Raw genomic sequence first — 18,574 nt, forward strand, 5'->3', positions numbered from 1 at the left:
TATTTTGAAAGGGAGGTCGCCTCCAGTCCTGCGCATGTCCGCCATTTTTACGCAGGTCGACATAAAGTGAATGGCAGGTGGGCGGGATCTTTGAAGGGGCCGTTTGGCAGATTGACAGCGTGTCTGACGAATCCGGAGCTTCGGCCCGAGCGATTGTCCTGAAACGCTCCTCCTCAAATAGTCAACCCGTCATGTGTTATTGATGAGAAACTGAATTATTGATCAAGAGGTCAGCGGTAACCACTGCCGACATTTCCCATCCAATAACTGTAAAAATATCGCTGCATTAACTTTTCAGTAGTCCTGCATTCATATGGGTATTTAGGTATTTAGCCTGTATAAATATTTCCTTTCTTTAGAACAGATACATTTAGTTTTTTGTTTTTATTATTTATTAACTTTGCATCCTTAGGTATGGATGAACCGGGCTGTGGTAAATGTTTTTTTGTTTGTTTATTTCTTTATTTGTTTGCTTGCAATGGATGAATAATCTTTCCAGAAAATGTCAAACCTGGTTTGGACAAGAAACATCTTCAGCTCCACGACCCCACTGTGCATCAGTGACTGTTTGATTTAAACAGATTTTGAACAGCCACGGATACAACACTTGGTTAAAAAGTAAATCAAAAAGTCACTATATAAACTACATATTGTCTATTAGATCTGCACTAGCTCACTATGAACAATACAAAATTAGCTTTAAGGCAGGGATATTTGGTTGGGGGGGGTGCACAGTGAATTAGAAGACCTTCATTTAGACAATTGAATAGAACAATAAACATTTACAGAGGTTGGATAACTGGGAGGAGCTGCTCCTATACAAACACATTTATCAATCAGCAGTGTTCTGTCAGCAAAAACAAACAGGACACGAGAAAACACATGATGTGTATTCTTTCATTAATGTCAGCGTGTCCTTAATAAAGAGTCTCTGCTTCTGATGAGCCATCAGCAAAAGTCCAGTCAGGTCTTCACGTGTGAATGTAAACAAGCTGTTTATGAATGGATTTTAGTTCATGTGACCTGCAGCCCTTTTCTCCGAAGAGAAATAAAGTAGAGACAAACTGGGAACAAAGTTAAGACAAGCAAACCCACCTATTGGAGGATTTTACACAACCTGGAAACCCAAAGTTATTATTAAGCTTTACAGCTGATCTGTGAAGTAAGATATTTAATAACCATTATAGATCATTACAACTCAAACTCTTTATGAATGGTGCCTTGTCAGGTGGGATAGGGAAACCACAGACATGAATAAATGTTAATGTTAATGTTAATCATATGTTAGTCAAAGTTGACTATTTGTTTTTTGTTGTTCAAATCAATCTTTGATAAAAAACAATATTGATCTTCATTGAGGTTCTTCCACTGCGACCTCTGCTCTGACCACTGTTCCTCCACGCCACCAGATGGCGCTCAGATATGTATCATCCTCTCCAAATCGGTTTGGTGTGAAGTTTGTTTCACCTTCAGTCGCTGTTTACCTCGTGAAAACTGTGGTTAGAGTAAACTTCAGATTAGTGGTATTAGAGGTAACTGGTTATGGTTGGGATTAAGGTTGTAATCTAGTTAATCCCTGCTTGAAACGACTGGTTGTTGTTAAGGACAAAGTTAGCCTCATCGTGAAGTGTTTGTTAAACTGACTTCTACCCAGCACCGGTACCCGGAAGTCTCATGGTTGACACTGATCATCGAACAGTTGAATGAGTAAATTTTAAAGTAGAAATCAGTATGAATGGTTGTGTCCGGTAGAAAAACGTGTCATTAACCAGGTAGTTTCCGGCTCCACAGTCTGAGCAGGGCAGCGTTTAAACCCGGGCTCAGTTATCCTGAAGGCTAACTAGCGGCTAACGTTAGCACCGGGAGCAGAAGCTGGTCAGTGAACTCAAGTATTTAATCATTTAAGAGTTGAATGAATGTGAAGTGTGAAATAACTCGTGACGTTTCATTCACGCAGATACATGACGAGAGAGAAATGTTCTAATCAGACATTTAGCTCATAAAAATGACGTTTATTTTGTTATAACACATAATATTCACTGTGGGTTCGAGTGTTTAAACATTACCAATGACCAGGTTAAACTGTAATGGACATGTTGTACTGATTGTTTGAATTTTAGAGACCTATGGAGTGAATTAAATAAACCATCTAACAAAATAAGCCAAAGTTTGACTGAAGGAAGTTTGAACTCAACACTGATTCAATGTCATTATCTCAAATCAATAAACTCTAACTTTACTAGAAACTTACATTAGACTAATATTCATTGATTGTTTTCTTTCATTGGTGTTGATCAGTTTAATGTGGGAGCCAGAGATGGTTCATCTTATTATTCCTGTAAATACGGAGACTTTCTGGGTGATGGATCTTAAACCTCGACTCCAGGGTTTGTGAATAAGTCCTTGCACTGATTTCTTTTTTGTGTCGGTGACTGGGTTCTTTAATTTTGAAACCTCTGAACGTGTAGTATCCTTTGGAAGCTGATCATCCATGAATGTCTGTATGAGTCACTGAGTAACTCTTACAGATACAGCCTCCTCGTCGAGTGTGTACTCACCAAACATTTTATTAGGAACACCAGACCAATACTGTTTTTTTCTTTGCAGATGACCGGACTCTCTCCACGGTCCAAACATCATGCTTCCCCGGGCGGGTAAAGAGTTTCTGGTGCGGATACAGTTCTTCTGGCGGCCGTTGTTCCAGGGCCGGTACCTGCTGCTCACCAACACCGTGAGTGGAGGAACCATGCTGGCACTGGGAGACAGTCTGCAGCAGAGCCGGGAGATCCGCAGAGAGCCAAAAACAATCAGAGACTGGAAGAGGACAGGTGATATTTCTCTTTGTGCATGAAATACCTATTTATACCCAGCACACACGTGGTGGATCATGCAAACTGCTCTCAGACCAGAGATTGATTCACTCAAGAGTAAAAGAACAGGAAGTCAGTCCTAACACAGAGGAACTCGCATCTTATTTGGCCCTTGCTCTTCATCAAATTTGTTAAAATACTTGACACAAGTAAACATGGGCTGTTATTGGTGGTTTGTGTTGGTTCCTTCAGTCACTTTCAGCTGCCAAGCAACCAATAATTCTGCTTTTACAAATCAAATTGAGGGGGAAAGGGTGATTTAGATGAAAGTAAATTTCATTTTTAAAACATATTTATAAGCCCATTCTGAATAACCTGTCTTTGACGAACAGCCTTGCTGCATTGATGCACAGGTCTATGTCAGGACCTTGTGACATCACCTTGTGATGTGGTTAGAGGTACACCCACCCAGCAGTCATGACACTCACTATAGGGCAGTAAAACAACTGCTTTGCACAACCTGCTATTACTCTTTAAATATGACATTTCTATTTGAAATCTTTAATGCTTAATGTTAATGTATAAGTTTTCCTGTGCAAAAAATACAATTAACTTAAAACTAGATTTACAGCAAAATGTAAACCTTGATATATAAAAGATAGCGTATATATAATATATATATTAAAAACCTTATTGTGCAATATCCCTACAATACAACACCCTCGCCATTTGCTCAGTAAACAGTCTAAACCTTCTTGTCCTACTTTTACTCAAATACTGTTATATAGAATGAAACATAGTAGTTTGATCATTTTGCTTAACCGACTTGTTGCTATTAATCTATTCCTTGTTATTTATTTTTGTCCTGAAGGTTCCATGTTTGTGGTGGGCTGCTCCATGGGTCCACTGCTGCACTACTGGTACTCCTGGTTGGACAGATTCTATGTGGGCAGAGCCATGCACACAGTTGGCAAGAAGGTTCTAGTGGACCAGCTGATCGCCTCACCAACAATCGGGTTGTGGTATTTCTTAGGTGGGAAGATTTTCAGAGTTTATTGGCACCAAGCAGCTTGTCTATTTTCTTCATTAATGCACATACACACAGCTCAGCATTCAACCGGCAAGCACATGATCAGTTTGTCTATGACACACATACAGACGTAAGACAGAGTGTACAGAGTCAAAGGTTGTTCTTTAAGATGTGGGTGCAGTAAAACAAAAGACAACGTAGGTCAATATCAGAGGTGGAGTTCAAAGGTCGCCGGTGATAACCAGCGTGAATGTGATCGAGGTTTTCTTTCTCTCCTTATCTAAAGTTGGTTTTGATGAAACGTGGCGCTGACGCACATCTGACAGATTACTGTGTTTACTGCAGGTATGGGCCTCACGGAGGGACACACTTTATCCGAAGGATGGGAGGAGTTCAGAGAGAAGTTCTGGGAATTTTATAAGGTAAATATACACCTGTCGGGGGCAGACCTGCAGATCGGTGCAAATACACTCTCCTTGTCACTCACAGTTGTTCTTTGTTCTTAGAGATGAGACGTTAAATTTGCAATCCGTTGTGTAGTTCATGTAAAAAATAATAAGAAAAAAGCTGAATGCGAGCATCAGTCCATATTCTGCTCAGCTTCTTCTGCTTGTTCTGCTCAAACATGAGAAACAAATCCCTTTTGTTTTAGGGTCACATCAGTTTGGTTACTTGCCATGACACTGGTGGCATTATCTTTCGAACTTAAATATTCAGAGATCAACAGAAAATCCACAGTAGCAACTCTCTAAAACATAATCTAGGAGGTTTAGGGTTATGTATTTATTATAAAGCAATGTACGAGTAATGATTTAACTGACACCTCACCGCCTCTATTTTCTATTGTCTCAAAATTGTCAGCTCTTGATGCCCTGTTGCCAAGGTCGAATCAGGTCTTTTTAGCCACACTAGCAGCATTAGCTCTAGTGCCACCAGCAGGCTGACACTTGCGGGTATAAGAGAACTTTCTCAATGACTTCTTACATTTTACAGACACTTATATCTCCCTTTCGGGTAAATTGTATGATCTTTAAAGCTCAGAATTTCTGCATTTGTCATCATGTTGAGGAAAATAATTTGTTGAAGGAATCTTACCGATGGTTTTCTCTTAATCAGCCGTTTCTCCTCAGTCAGATTTGTAAAAGCAGAATTCTTGGTTTTTTGGCAGCTGAAAGTGACTGATGGAACAAACACAACCCAATAAGCATTAACAGCCCGTGTTTACCAGTGGTAACGCCCGTGCCTGAGAGAACAGGCTTCTCTCTTCTTCTCACGGTTGTGTGTGCTGGGTGATCTGTTTGTCTTTGTTGCTAATTGTTGCTAATTCCTATTGTTCTGGCTGCCAGATGGACTGGTGTGTTTGGCCTGCCGCTCAGATGATCAACTTCTATTTCCTCTCGCCCAAATACCGTGTCCTGTACATCAACGTGATCACGTTAGGGTGGGACACCTACCTCTCCTACCTCAAACACAGAGTAAGTCAACCACACAGCAGATCAACATGTCATTCTGCTCAGTAACTCCTGGATAGTTTCTGCAAAGTTTCTCGAAAATTAAAACATGAAGGGAAATATAAATGCATTTAAATGTCTATAAATATGTTGTTAATCAGTTTTAAAATAGAGGTGATATTGGTTATATTGATGTGTCTATTGGTTTCTGTTGTGCTGACAGGATGACAGTCAACACACTCACCTGACATCAGACAGCGGCGCTGTGGATTTACAGCAGGAAGCGTCCAAACCTCTGGAGGAGAAAACTTAGAAACGGCGTTCATGCTCCGCTCTAAGGTCGTTCGTTCAAGGCAAAAGAAGGTTTTGGCTGTTTTTGGCTGTTTTTGGCCGTTAAAACTTCTTTTCCTCCTTTGCAAAATGCTGTGAGCGTTGTGTGCATCACAGTTTGGGAGACTCTGATGGCCTTTTTCCTCCGACACGCCACTTCTCTCTTTAAACCGACCGTGTGTTTGTCTGGACTCAGCGGAGATGTGGATGCTGAAGAGTTTGAACACTTGAACTTGCTGAAGTATTAATGTGTCTCTGCTCAGTTTGTGTGTTTGTGTCCTAATGATGTGCACTCCTATAGGAGCAGTCAGGGATGAAATGGCTCTTTCACTGCCCTAAACCATTGCAGTCAAATCTAACTCCCACTTGTTGAGAGTGGTTGTAGTGGGAAGCTCATAAATCCAGCAGATGCTTCCAAAACCAGTATCATCTTTGTTGTGTTGTTACACACAAAGCTTCAAAGTGCCCGAAATCAATTCAAAGCAACTCCTTTTATTATATATTTGTATTATTATGCTGTTTTTAAGTTTCTGGTTTGACATGAAATAATAATCATTATTTATGTGGAGCAGCTAATGACCAATGACTTTAATTTTAACATGATGTGCTTTACTGTGTATCTCCAACAGCTAATTTATACATGAAGAGATGTTCCTGGTAAAGTGCTTGGTGGGTGTATGTTTAATTTTGTTGACATTTATAATGCTGCTACTGTTTTCACGGATTTGCTGTAAATTTGACCTGTTATTCGCCTCCTGTGTCTTTAGCGTACGAATTAAGAATTGTTTGAAAAAATATTTGAGGTGACTTGAAATTGACCAAATCATAATATAAAAGAAATTCAAAAGAAATTCTGTTTTCAAAGTATGTGATGACTTTCTTGTTGCACCTTGTGTCTAACACTACACAGCAGTACTTACAGAGTAGCCTCCAGAATGTGGATGAACATTAAATACATTGTTATGTCCTCTTCATCTTTATGAAAATTACATGAATGTGCTCACATGTAATACAATCTGAGGGGAACAAGGTTAGACCCAAGAACTTCAGGATTTTTTCGTATCATTCCCTTTAATCTGTTAAGTATTTCTGTGACTAAATAAAAACGAGGGCACAAATTGTAACAGTAGACAAAGCTTGTTTATTTTTCAAATGCAATTCTCTTTGGGTTTCACCTTTGAAGAACATGGGAATTCAATTGTATTGGAATGTACCGGTTGTCTTATACACTGTGAACATACAGCACAAGCAGACATTTAGGATTTCTTCAAAAAGCAAAAATAAGTTGCATGCTAGTTTGTTTCCTAAGGCATTAAACATAGTAAAATACAAAAGAAAGACATAAGAGACAATCGTAAGTAACAGGATGACAGTGCAGTACAAGACTTTTAGTAGCTTTCTATTTTAGTTAATAATATAGAATATATTTTGTTGCTGAAATATTGTTTCCCTTCTCAGACAACCACCCATTAAGCCTCTTTAATCTTAAATGGCTGTATGTCTATGACCTTGTGTTTATATTTTCATCAGACTTTTTTTATTTAAACAGATAGAATAATTAAATTATATTCTTGCCGTTCAGAAACTAAGACATCACAGTAAAACAGTCACGAGTTTTAAGAACCACCAAAGAAAAGGTTTTTACCCAGAAATAACCTGGATCATCGCAGCTGAGCTCACTCGGCAGCAGGAGAGAAAAGTGAAATGTCATACGTCTGAATTATAAGAGCAACAGTGACGGAGCTTTATTCAAACACTGAGTCATCAGCCTGAAGCACTCTGATACGTGCCAGCCTGCGCTCAGGGCACTCCGCCTCAGGCGTTCAGCAACATCCTATGGTCAAGGATGTAGTGTGTGAGTGTGTTTGTTTAAATGTTGTCGTTATGATCGGCAGCCCTTTCTTCTCAACATGCCTGCAGCGATGCACCTCACTGTACTGCTGGTCCTGTTTGCCGTGACCGTCGATGCAGGTAAGTCAATATTTCACATTTTAAACTCTTAAACTGACTAAGCTGATGTGGTGGTTGGTACATTAGCCTGAGCAGAATGCTGAGGTGCTGTAAAGATGCAAAGTTATGCAAACGTGAAGCAGGGAGAGGACATTCAGCAGGTTCTCCTGGGGTTGAGTCATTGTTGGCAGGTTTTTATTCTCAATATGCAGGGAAACTTTATATTTCCGATTATTCAACAGGATTTGAGGACAGAATTCAATCCAAACATTAGTAACTTAACTTAAATATATGTTATATGATAAAAATGTGTTGATGTTAAATACAAGTCAAAATTTGTTTCTACATTTTGTTCATTACGAATTATTCCAGTGAAATAGTGTATGAGCTGCTATCAGTAAATCATGAGAGGAAGTTAAAGTAAATGGGAAGGTCAGTCTGGGTGGAAACCTGCAAATATTTGATCAGCGAGTGTTTGTTACACTCCCATACACACACACACACACACACACACACACACACACACACACACAATGCAAGCTGACTACTCTCTCTCTCTGCGTCATCAGTCAACCTAAATTGTTTCCTGACAGACTGTTGATTCTGCTTTATTAAACTCTGCAGAGTCAACAGTGTCATGTGAACCTGAACTGTGACTCTGTGGCAGGAGCTTCATTAGCTGATCAAACAAGCTCATCTCCTGGTGCATCTTTAGAGACAGTGATGGAGCTTTAGACCGAACCACACGCTCTCCTGCAGCAGATGGAGCTCGTTTGGTTTTGTCATGGTTTATTTCTTTTCTCTGCAAACTCTTAAGGATTTCTCAGCCCTTTCAGCTTAAAAGATAGAAATGAGACTGGCAATTTCATTATTGACCTGGACAGCTGACATAATCTCACCCCAAGGTCCAGTAAGTACAGTAGCGGTTCTGGAGCTTGATCATATCTCTTTGTAATAGTATATGTGTAACCCCCTAACCCTAACCCTAACCCTGGCAGATAAAACCCTTCTTCAGCTCAAACACTGAATATTTGTGTATTAAGTTGTTGCATTTTAACTTAACGTACAAAAGTATTAACATCAAGATATACTCAAAGTATCACCATGCAGAAAAATGCTTTTCAAAAATAATTAGGTATAAAAAATGATAATTACTTTAATGTAGCTTGTGAGTCATATGCTATAATAATGCATTACAATTTATTTGTTGATCAAATGTTCAATTATAACTTGGAATCTGCAAAGTAACTTCGATTCTCAGATAAATAAAAGTTGAATAAACTAATTTACACATTAATTTATTTATTATTTGTCTCTACATTGTTGTGGAGATTAGTTTTAAATGTAAATACTGAAATAGAATATCTATAGTGATAAAAAAAAACGATGACATCTCTCTTCCTCAAGGTCACACACACATCATCATTTTGAGTTACATCAGACATACAGGTGGCATTCTGCTCAACAGCTGTGGCCTATACTGCCCATGGGGGGCGCTAGAGCACAAGCAATGCTCTGCTACATGCCAAAAGAAGTGAACCACAGTGTGAAGTTTTGTTCTTGAAATAAAGAACAACAATGCAACGCAACAGAAATATATACTTTACATGTAGTTATAACATCGAAATGAAAATGCCGAAACTAATACATACTTTTTAGACAATACACAATAAAGTATTTAGAGTAATATTAGGATTATCAGAAGATGAAAGACAGAATATTTAACTCCATTTACCTGTCTGCCGTTGCCTTTAAAGTGAGTTAAACGATCTCAGGACATTAACAGACAGTGTTGAAAGCAAAACAAACATGTTGGTTCATAAATGAAGTATGTGTTCAGTCACTGGATGGGAGCTGGTGTTGAATTAGCCTGGATGACAAAATACCAAATCCATACCATACCATATCTTAATTTGACATAAAGTTAAAATAGCACAAAACAAATGAATCATTTCAAAGGTTTAATGATAGCTTATTCCGCTTACTGGCTCCTTGTGGCCTGCGTGACGCGGATGTGCAGCCTCTATTTATCCACCCTTGCTGCCTCTGGGTTTTTTCAAAGATTGCCCACTCCAAGAATATTTTTAGGAAAATGCAAGCATCGTGTATTTTTAGGAGGCTTGAACATGGTACATGAGTGGGAAAACCCGGTGTGAATCCAAGTGTATTATTTTGTATCTGGATACTGTGTCATCAACTGAAGCTAATCTGAAGTGGAGGTGGACCGTCAGTCACCTCCTGCACATACGCACATGCAGTAAACCTCTGCACCTCTGCTTTTAGTTCTTTACAAAGCCCACGAACACACGCCACTGGACTTAGCTCCAACAGGTCTGAATGTTGTGTGTCTTCGCTAAATTTTTCATTTTGTGCTTTTGCAGACTCAACCTCTTCCCCTACACAATTGCTGGTATCACCGTTAAGTCCTAAAGCCCTCACAAGTTCGATTGTGGAAAAAACACCAAATGTCGTTTCATCAACCACCAACAAACCATCACAGCAGGTCCCCACAAACACATCATCGTCATCGTCATCACCACCCTCAACTTCGACACAAACACCTAGTACGGCTGAGGAAACCACCATCAGAAGTCCTACTGAGAGGCCAATAACCAACCAGACGTCCACCGAGATACCAATAACCAACCAGACATCCACGGAGATACCAACAACCAACCAGACGTCCACCGAGATACCAGTAGCCAACCAGACGTCCACCGAGATACCAGTAGCCAACCAGACGTCCACCAAGATACCAATAACCAACCAGACGTCCACCGAGATACCAGTAGCCAACCAGACGTCCACAGGGATACCAATAACCAACCAGACGTCCACCGGGATACCAGTAACAAACCAGACAGTTACCAATGGGTCGACAATCCCACCAACATCAGGATCACCATACGTCACTGCAAACACCACTGTTAACACAACCAGCTCAGGTCAGAGGGCATCAGAGATGAGGGTTTATTATATATATTAATAATATTATTATATATACACGTCTAACACATGACAAAATCAATGATATTTTCCTTAATGTAAGTCAAAATATGAACATAAAGTTCACGTAGCTTTTTTTATTCGCTGTTGTTAACTCTTCTACACGGTCAAATGTAGATTTCTTGTCGTTTCTTGTGCACTTGAAGACAGCAGTTGGCCTTAAACTGTTTTTCGAAAGCTATTGTGAAACCATAAACGCCGTTTTAGATAACTATTGACTATTGACCTGCAGCTGCACTCACCTCTGCCACGTAGCCAGCACCATTAGCATTCCAGCTAATGTGGCAGCATTTAGAACAGGGAGTTTCACAGTGACATGTGATCCCGCACCAACCAAAGTGGAATGTGCAGCACAAGACCCTTGTTTTTCCCTTTATGCTGGGGTAGCAACACATTAACTTTGGCCTGTGAGTTTAGTGGTTCATTTATCAACAAGTCCCCCAATCGGAACGACCACAGTTTGTCTTCATAGGAGTGTGTCTCCGGTAAAAAACTGCTGTTCAGTGGAGGTCTAACCAACCGTCTCTCATGATAAAGCAATAAACGCACGGTTAAGTTTATGGAAATGTCGCAGCAGAAGGTAAACTGTTGTCTGTCTCTCCCTCAGCTCTTTCACACGAGAAGGAAGATGGCTTTGCATCAAACCCCGGCCTCGTCGCCATCATCTGCATCTTCTGTATCGTCCTGGTCCTCGCGCTGGTGGTTGCCGCCGTGAAATGCTCCTCGCGATCAAGAAACAATTTTGAGAGGCTTGAAGATGTGCCCATGGTGAGTTGGAAAATAGGACCTTATATTTTAACAGATTTTTAAATAAAAATGTAAAAACTTTGAAAAACTGACTTTTAACCATTTCAATTTGTATACAATCTACTTTCCTTTCATTCTTTGGATAGTGGGAGATGCGTCGTCCATCTTTATATACAGTCTAGGATCATGACACTCCAATCAGCCACAGTACTTGCTATAGTGTTAATGTTCGCATGCTAACACAGTAATAAAGTTACAAACATGGCAAAAAATGATACCGCTAAACATCAGCGTGTTAACATGGTGAACATTTTAACCACCACCACTGTGCATATGTAAAAAAGTTGCTAGCATGGTGACTTTAAAACTATCAACACTTCCCATGACATTAACCAACTCAGCCGACCACATGGAGATGAAGCATGCACAAATCAACCTCGAATGACGCAGTAAGCTAACAAACAAATTGCATTAAACCAAGAACCGAAAAGAAACCACAGGAAAACAATGATGTGACAAAAAATATAGCGAGTTCCTGTGCAACTCTCTCTGCATCTATCAGCAGGAGGCGACAGCAGGGTGTTTGAATAAAGGCCGTGTAGCTCCTGCTGCAGCAAAGTGTCTCCACAGGGCTTTGAACTGTGAACCCGAGTCGTGTGTAAGCTTTAACGTTCAACATGTTTCCTCCTGCCATGTGTCATGTCTTCCTTTTCCCCTCAGCAGTGAACACGGTGGTTTGCTGCTCTCTATTCATTTTTTTTTATTACGCAAACAGGAAGGCTGACGAGAAGTGACACAAACAGGACAGTGCCTGGTGATGCACTTCCTTGAGAAATGAAAGCTTATCATTACCCCTCCATCAGCGTGTCAGCAGGACTTCAGACGCTGCATCCTGTAGTGGGCACGTGTTTTAAGTTAAAGTGTTATTGAGACTGTGTGAAAAACCCCATATCTGATTTTGGAATGCAATGAAAACACTCAATAGAATATGATTACTGTGACCAACTGCCTATAAACCTTTATTACAGTAAGAATCTTTAAAGACGTCGTGTTGGATGAGATCAGAGTAAACAGTATTCTGATGTACGCTGCAGCTTATTCGTGCAAAATGTGGGTCCAAGCACAAAAACAACTGATTTTGCAAAGTGTGCTGGTGATGATAAAAAGATAACTTTCAGGTTTAATGAGTGACAGAGGTGGTGATTTACAAGATGAGAAGGGATTTGGAGCACGGTCTTGACCTGAGTAGAACAGGACTTTTAGGTGGTTGGTTAAAAGAGGGTTGACGCGGGACAACTGCCTGGAATCGTCTTTCTGTCTTTGTGAGCTATTTTAGTAAGAGCAGACTCAATTTAATACATTTTCTACTTTGTATTGTTCCAACAGCATTGCTTTGTTATGATACTGTCATTTTTTTGGGTTTTCTCTGAGGAAGTAGAAGAATGAAAATACATAGATCCATTTCAGAGGAAAAACAAATATACAAAATAAAGAGTTGTGTCCTAAGAGCTCAAATTTGGGGTTTTAGAGCAATATTTAATTTTGCCTGTGGAGCCTCGTGACAAAAGCAAACTCATCCCCACATTTTAATATTCATCCAATTAACATTTGAAAGCCGTCGACACTTAATTTTTAGAGGTGACAGCAGCTTCTCTCAGTCCCTGATATTAATTCATTTTGATTTTGTGTGAAGACTGACAGCCGCGAATTAAGCTGTTACACTGAGCTGGAGCAAGATGATACAAATAAAAAAAAAAACATCTTCAAGCTTCACTGAGCCACATTTAAGTTTAGATCAGTTAATAAGATTATAACGTTACTGCATGTTGGTTGCAGGTTGTATGAATTCTTTGTTTCTTTCTCTCAAACCCATTTGCTGTTTGTTTCATCCCTCCAGGGCAAAGTCAACGAAGGGTCTCCGTTTGCCCACTACTCAAAATGACAGAAGAGACTTCGGACACGATGTCCAGGAGGAGAGTGGTCCGCTGTAGGAGTCTGATGCTACTGAACACAAAGAAACATCCACTCCAGCAGTGACTTTAACTTTAGGCACAAAAGAAAAAGACAGCTTGTGTGGTTTTCGCTCTCAGGCCCTTTTATTTCTTTACAAAGCACTTTTGTCTGTGCTTCTGCCAAAGAGTTCTGACCTCTGACCTGTTTGTCTTGCTGCTCATATTTCTGCTGATTCAAGCTTCTGAAGCTTTATCAGCCCTTCTTCAGCCTCAACGGTAAAAGCTTTTGATATATGTCCCTCTAAGCACTTCCAATTCATTATTGCACTCTTATGTGTAAAAAAGGATGTTATGCTGCAAGTATATGTAGGTTTCACAATGAATTTGGAAACCAAAAGCTTGGTATGCTCACTCTGCAAATTCAAATAACTTTGTTTGTTTAACCGTGACTCATCTGTTAATGTGTAATTCTGGCCATTTATATTATTTCTACCTTTATGTAATAAAGCTTTACGGACTCTAGATAGAACCATTTTCTTCACATACACTGGTAACGTAGATGATCTTCTACCAAATCATATCCAGGTGGCAAAGCTGCTCTTGTTCATTAAATTCAATTTATTTAACCAATGTCAAACATACAGTTGGTTCTGTTGACACACAGACTTCCACTAGTCACGAATAAAATGTTCTAATAACTATGTTTATGCTCGGAGACTGCACTAAATCCACTTTTTTTCCTTTTGCCCCACCATCCTTTGTGTGCATTTATCACTCAGATGTAATGTACATAACTATGATGTTTTCAATGAAACTAAATAAATATTTCCAGAACACAAAGGGGTTGTTTCTTCCCCCAAAATGGTTGTTTTCTGATATAGTGGTTGTTGTGATCTCTGACACATTGAGGTCACTAAGCTCAAGAGAACAACCCAGTAACCGCCCACAAACCTGTTGTCCTCATCAGACCTGTCTCATCGGCTGCACTGTGTCCTAATGTGTCGAGTTTCCCCAGAAAGTTGACCCAGACTCCAAAGATGAAGCCTGTTGACCAGAAAAGGTCAGAGCCACTAAGACGACTGAGTCTCTGGATGTGTCTGAGTTTGATGCTGGACACATAATGGCCACATTAGGAAATACTGTGAACTGCCAAATCCACAAAATTTGATCAGAGTGATAAATCAGATTTCAGCACAAAGGCTTACAGTGTGAACGTGGCCTCACAGACAGACAGACAGACAGACAGACACAGACGAAAACAGATCCATCTCAGCAGAGGTAATAAAAGTACAAGTAAACACAATGTACAACAATATCGATCAGAGGGAACAAGAGTGAAAGCCTGAGGAGCTGATGTGTTTCTGCGATGAAACAGCAGAGGTCAGAGGTCAAATTAGATAATACGACAAACTTATCGCTTTGATTAGAAAGAGCTGAACTGATAACCTTATGGACACACACGCACAGAAGTCTTTTGTGGTCTTATGAGAGACGTGACGTGAGGCGGCAGTTCATTTAAAGATTAATGGCTGAGAGAGACATAAAGACATAAAGACATAAACATCGACTTCTACCTGGGCATCAGGGTCTATTCAGAGCAGAGTGTCTGTGTGTGTGTGTGTTGCCTTCACATGCAAAAGAAAGACAATCATCAGTGACGTGAAGATGGAAAACAAATTGTTTAACTTTTTTGCATCTTGGATGGCTGCAACCATTATTTGCTCACATCACGTGAATACTGACACGGGCTGACTGGATTTTTTTAAAGATTATGAAAAGCCAAGCATGACTACTTACTTGGTTTTACTGTTGTGTAATCTGTTGATTGGAAAATCAAACAAAATAATATTGTACAAACATATGTTAGTCAATGCTTACATAAGTAAATCCTTGACTTCTTCCCTTGTATGATCACTTCTTCACACTTCACGCTGACGACGACTCCACCTCAATGCAAATGACAACTCACATTCATCTCTGAGTCATGTGTGAACTCTTACACTCACAAAATTACACTGAAATGATTCATCGGTTTCCCAATAAACATTTAGTTTACACTAAGTGTGTCATTGCATATTAACCCTTGCTGTTTGGGCAATATGTGTTATAAGCCTGATATCTCCTGATAAATTCTTTCTACATTGATGTAAAGTAAGTGAAATTCACGGAAGTGTTTTACATTACATTACATTCCAATCTGCTCCCTAAATTAAGATTATTATCTCAGATTTCTAAGAAAATATTCAAGAGAAAAAAAATCTTCTCTGTTTCCCAAAATTAACGAGATATCCCACCTAAAAAGAGAAGCTCAATTTTAGCCTAAACTTTGAGACACTTGCAGATGATTGTGTCTTTAAGTAATATAGATGGCATTGTTATGAATTTGTTGGCTTTACGCAGGCACCTCAGGACTCAGCCTCCTCTTCCAAACATGAAAGAGAACCTGTGGTAACCTTCAGTTGTCATAAAAAAAATAAAGGTGTTTAGTTTGTACAGTCTGGGCTACTGTAAAAACATGGCAGCCTCCGTAGAGAGGAGCCGCTCCTGATGTAAATATAAAGTATTAAAATATAAAGGGCCCATTCTCGGGTAAAGAAAACAACATTTTGTACAGTTTAGATGACGCACACTAGTGGAAACATCACTCGGATTATTTGAAATTCAGGTTCTGCCAACAGGTGCCTTTCACCTAAATCTTACACAATGGACCTTTAAGTCACTGAGTGGGTAAATGGTGGACAAGAAAGATGAGTAATGGTGAAGAACAGGTATGAGTATGAATGGTTTCCATTCATCTCAATGACCTGAATAAAGATAAGCAGCCTGTGTGAGGTGTCAAGTCATTTTCTGGCAGTTGAAGGAGTAAAAAACAAATCAGCTGTTTCAGCAAAACCTCGTGGTTTGTGTTGTGAACAACTCTTCCTGTCACGTGACGCGGCTGCTCGACGTCACGGTGACGCAGGGGGCACGTCGCCGGGCCGCTGCAGAGTTTGAACTCACAAACTCGGAGAAAAGTTGCAGCAATAAAACATGGAGCAGATCGACAGGTGCAGCGGCGGCAGGAGCAGCAGCGTCACCCGGCACCGTGTCCCCCCCTCAGAGGAAGACGTAAGACCCGCGGAGCAGACCCCCGGTCACTGAGGTGAGTGAGACGTGAACCAACACGGGTCCGAAGTGTGGTCACAGATGCTGCTGGTGTTTTTAAACAAGTGCTTCCCTCTGAGGAGTGAGTGAGAAAAGCAGAGAGGCTGAAAGTGTTTAAAAATGTCTTTAGCCTTTAGTTTTCATTTAGGGACGCGACTATAATCTGGGATACACCTCATTCCTTGTGATAAAACCTTTAATACATGTATTTCACCAATCACTATTGAGCAGTAACTGTATTTAAGTGTGTCTGTATGTTTTTCTTTAATGTTCCCACAGCCTGCCTGTAAAAACAAGATTAATCTCCTTGGAAGTTCCTTGGAGTATTTACACATTGTGTAATACTCCCACAGGGACTTGTCCTCCTGTGATAATTGTGTGATCCTCTATAGGGTTTATGATAAGATCAGTGCAGAGCGTATACTTTCCAGTCGTGGCTGCATTCTATGATATTTACTGTAATATAAGCAGCAGTGTGCTCTCTGTTGCACATAATAATTCAGCTTCATGAGGAAACCGGCGTGGAATGTGATTCCCCAAAATATTTATGCGTTCCCTCCTCCTGTCCCGTCTTTATCTCCTTCCTTCCTCCATATCTGCTTCCTTCACTCCGTCCCTGTGACCCCCACGCAGCTGCTCAGAGACCAGTGTCTTCGCAGTCTGACGTATCCGTTTCGTTCTCTTCTGAAAAAACCCGAGCTAAAGTTTCATTTCATTTAATCTGTCATCTTTTTCTTTTGCTTGGGTTGTGTCATCTTTGTCAGACCAGCCCATATCCATCCAGTCAGTGGGAGTTTACAAGGTTTCTCCAGTGAGATGTATGTAAGAGTGACTCAGTGCTCGGTACCAGTAATAATGTTTTATTTATATAGCACTTTTCAGAAAAAAACTTTTAACAATGTTATTCACTGACAGACAAGACATGCAGGTTAATTGCAAATTAACAGAGCTCCTAGAAGTCTCCTCAGGGTTAAACCTGTTCTGTCAGACCGGTTTCTCCGTCATGGGAAATTGGGAATCCTCCAGTGTCATCCGCTTGACAAGAAACTGAAAAGAAAACATGGCTTCTCCTGTGTGTGTACATTAGATCGCGTCCTGCCGCAGCTCTGAGCCTCCAGCACCTCCTCTGGTTTCTTATCCTCCATCACCATCTGACGCTGTTTGATCTGCAAACATTTGCTGAGCCAATGGCTAAATCTACCTTTGTCGGTCTGCATGACTAACAGAAAAACAGCATTTGTCTTGTCACCACCTCCTCAGAAATCAGTGGTCAGAAGAAGAGGATGTTTTTGAAAAGAAAAAAGAAAGAAAGAAAGAAGAAAGAAAGAAAGACAGACTTTTATTGAAATGTGACTGTTTTTCAAGTCACAGCAGCAATATTTTTTCTGTTTTGTTAATATTGTTGACTGAGGCTTAATGTTGTCCACTCAACATAAATGATTGAATTCATTATGGCTTTTGCATTTTTTTTTAAGTTTCGGATTGCATGGGGCTGCGTGTCTTTGTGTTGTGAGGGTTTGGAGGCGATGAGGTAACAACAGGACGGACTGGAAGTTTGAGATTTTGACTTGAAAATGCAGAGTGACAGGTCAGAGACTCAAAAGGAGAAGAATGTTCAGACAGAGACGAATCTGTAGTGATGCACTTGAAGAAAAAAGACGACGGCAGAGAGCGACGTAGAACAGAAAACCTAGAATGAGAGTAGAACCACAGCTACATCTAGATCTAGATCAACTTGGACTATTACATTTTACATCAAGTGAACCAAGCAGCCTGCAGATTCTCTAGCAGGTGACAACACGGTCTCAATAGGCGGCTATGGCTCAGGATGTAGAGCGGTCAGTCTCTGCCATTCATGGTGTGATAGAGAAAGGGCTGCACGTGGATGCACTGTAGGAATGTGTGTGTGAATGGGAGTGGTATTAAAATGAGAAAAGTAAACAGACCGTTTATATGTTTGATTTGGGAAAATCCTACGCTGTCAGAGTTTACACACTCGGTTAGTGAGTATACTCGTTACACAGTTTACTACATGTGAGTGCGTGTCACTGTTTTCCCTCAGTGACTTGAGCAAGGCACGCCATCCTCTGTTTGCCTGAGTCTGACCTCTCAATGAGTAACACTAAGTGTGTCCTACAAACCCACATGCAGGTT

General features: G+C 40.2%; 3 protein-coding genes across 4 annotated transcripts in view; all 3 read left to right on the plus strand.

Annotated features, from left to right (window-relative positions):
- Positions 1-1,438: 1,438 nt before the first annotated feature.
- On the plus strand, positions 1,439-6,472 carry mpv17l2 (MPV17 mitochondrial inner membrane protein like 2). The gene is made up of 6 exons (XM_035177106.2): positions 1,439-1,875; positions 2,608-2,828; positions 3,682-3,843; positions 4,186-4,262; positions 5,187-5,315; positions 5,515-6,472. Exons 2-6 carry the CDS (start codon positions 2,639-2,641, stop codon positions 5,602-5,604), a joined length of 648 nt encoding a protein of 215 aa, XP_035032997.1. The 5' UTR covers positions 1,439-1,875; positions 2,608-2,638; the 3' UTR covers positions 5,605-6,472.
- Positions 6,473-6,583: 111 nt separating this feature from the next.
- LOC124854810 (salivary glue protein Sgs-3-like) lies at positions 6,584-14,116 on the plus strand. Its single transcript, XM_047343237.1, has 4 exons — positions 6,584-7,592; positions 9,953-10,516; positions 11,185-11,345; positions 13,222-14,116. The coding sequence occupies exons 1-4, from the start codon at positions 7,532-7,534 to the stop codon at positions 13,264-13,266; spliced, it is 831 nt and encodes a 276-aa protein (XP_047199193.1). The 5' UTR covers positions 6,584-7,531; the 3' UTR covers positions 13,267-14,116.
- A 2,160-nt stretch (positions 14,117-16,276) lies between these two features.
- LOC118120692 (cAMP-specific 3',5'-cyclic phosphodiesterase 4D) overlaps positions 16,277-18,574 on the plus strand; it is an 89,393-nt gene continuing 87,095 nt past the window's right edge. For both annotated transcript variants that reach the window (XM_035175870.2, XM_047342814.1), the window contains exon 1: positions 16,277-16,418. The gene's annotated coding sequence lies outside the window, so the exon portion shown is untranslated. The remainder of the gene's footprint in view (positions 16,419-18,574) is intronic.

Source organism: Hippoglossus stenolepis, chromosome 14 (assembly GCF_022539355.2).
Source record: "Hippoglossus stenolepis isolate QCI-W04-F060 chromosome 14, HSTE1.2, whole genome shotgun sequence".
Classification (NCBI taxonomy): Eukaryota; Metazoa; Chordata; class Actinopteri; order Pleuronectiformes; family Pleuronectidae; genus Hippoglossus; species Hippoglossus stenolepis.

What these genes read in the sequence shown, in the direction of transcription:
- mpv17l2 (XM_035177106.2), top strand. Translation starts at nt 2,639, where the DNA reads ATGCTTCCCCGGGCGGGTAAAGAGTTTCTGGTGCGGATACAGTTCTTC. An exon ending in AGTTCTGGGAATTTTATAAG is followed by an intron (nt 4,263 to 5,186) that starts GTAAATATACAC and finishes TCTGGCTGCCAG; the next exon opens with ATGGACTGGTGTGTTTGGCC. An exon ending in TCTCCTACCTCAAACACAGA is followed by an intron (nt 5,316 to 5,514) that starts GTAAGTCAACCA and finishes TTGTGCTGACAG; the next exon opens with GATGACAGTCAACACACTCA.
- LOC124854810 (XM_047343237.1), top strand. Translation starts at nt 7,532, where the DNA reads ATGCCTGCAGCGATGCACCTCACTGTACTGCTGGTCCTGTTTGCCGTG. An exon ending in TGCCGTGACCGTCGATGCAG is followed by an intron (nt 7,593 to 9,952) that starts GTAAGTCAATAT and finishes GTGCTTTTGCAG; the next exon opens with ACTCAACCTCTTCCCCTACA. An exon ending in TGTTAACACAACCAGCTCAG is followed by an intron (nt 10,517 to 11,184) that starts GTCAGAGGGCAT and finishes TCTCTCCCTCAG; the next exon opens with CTCTTTCACACGAGAAGGAA.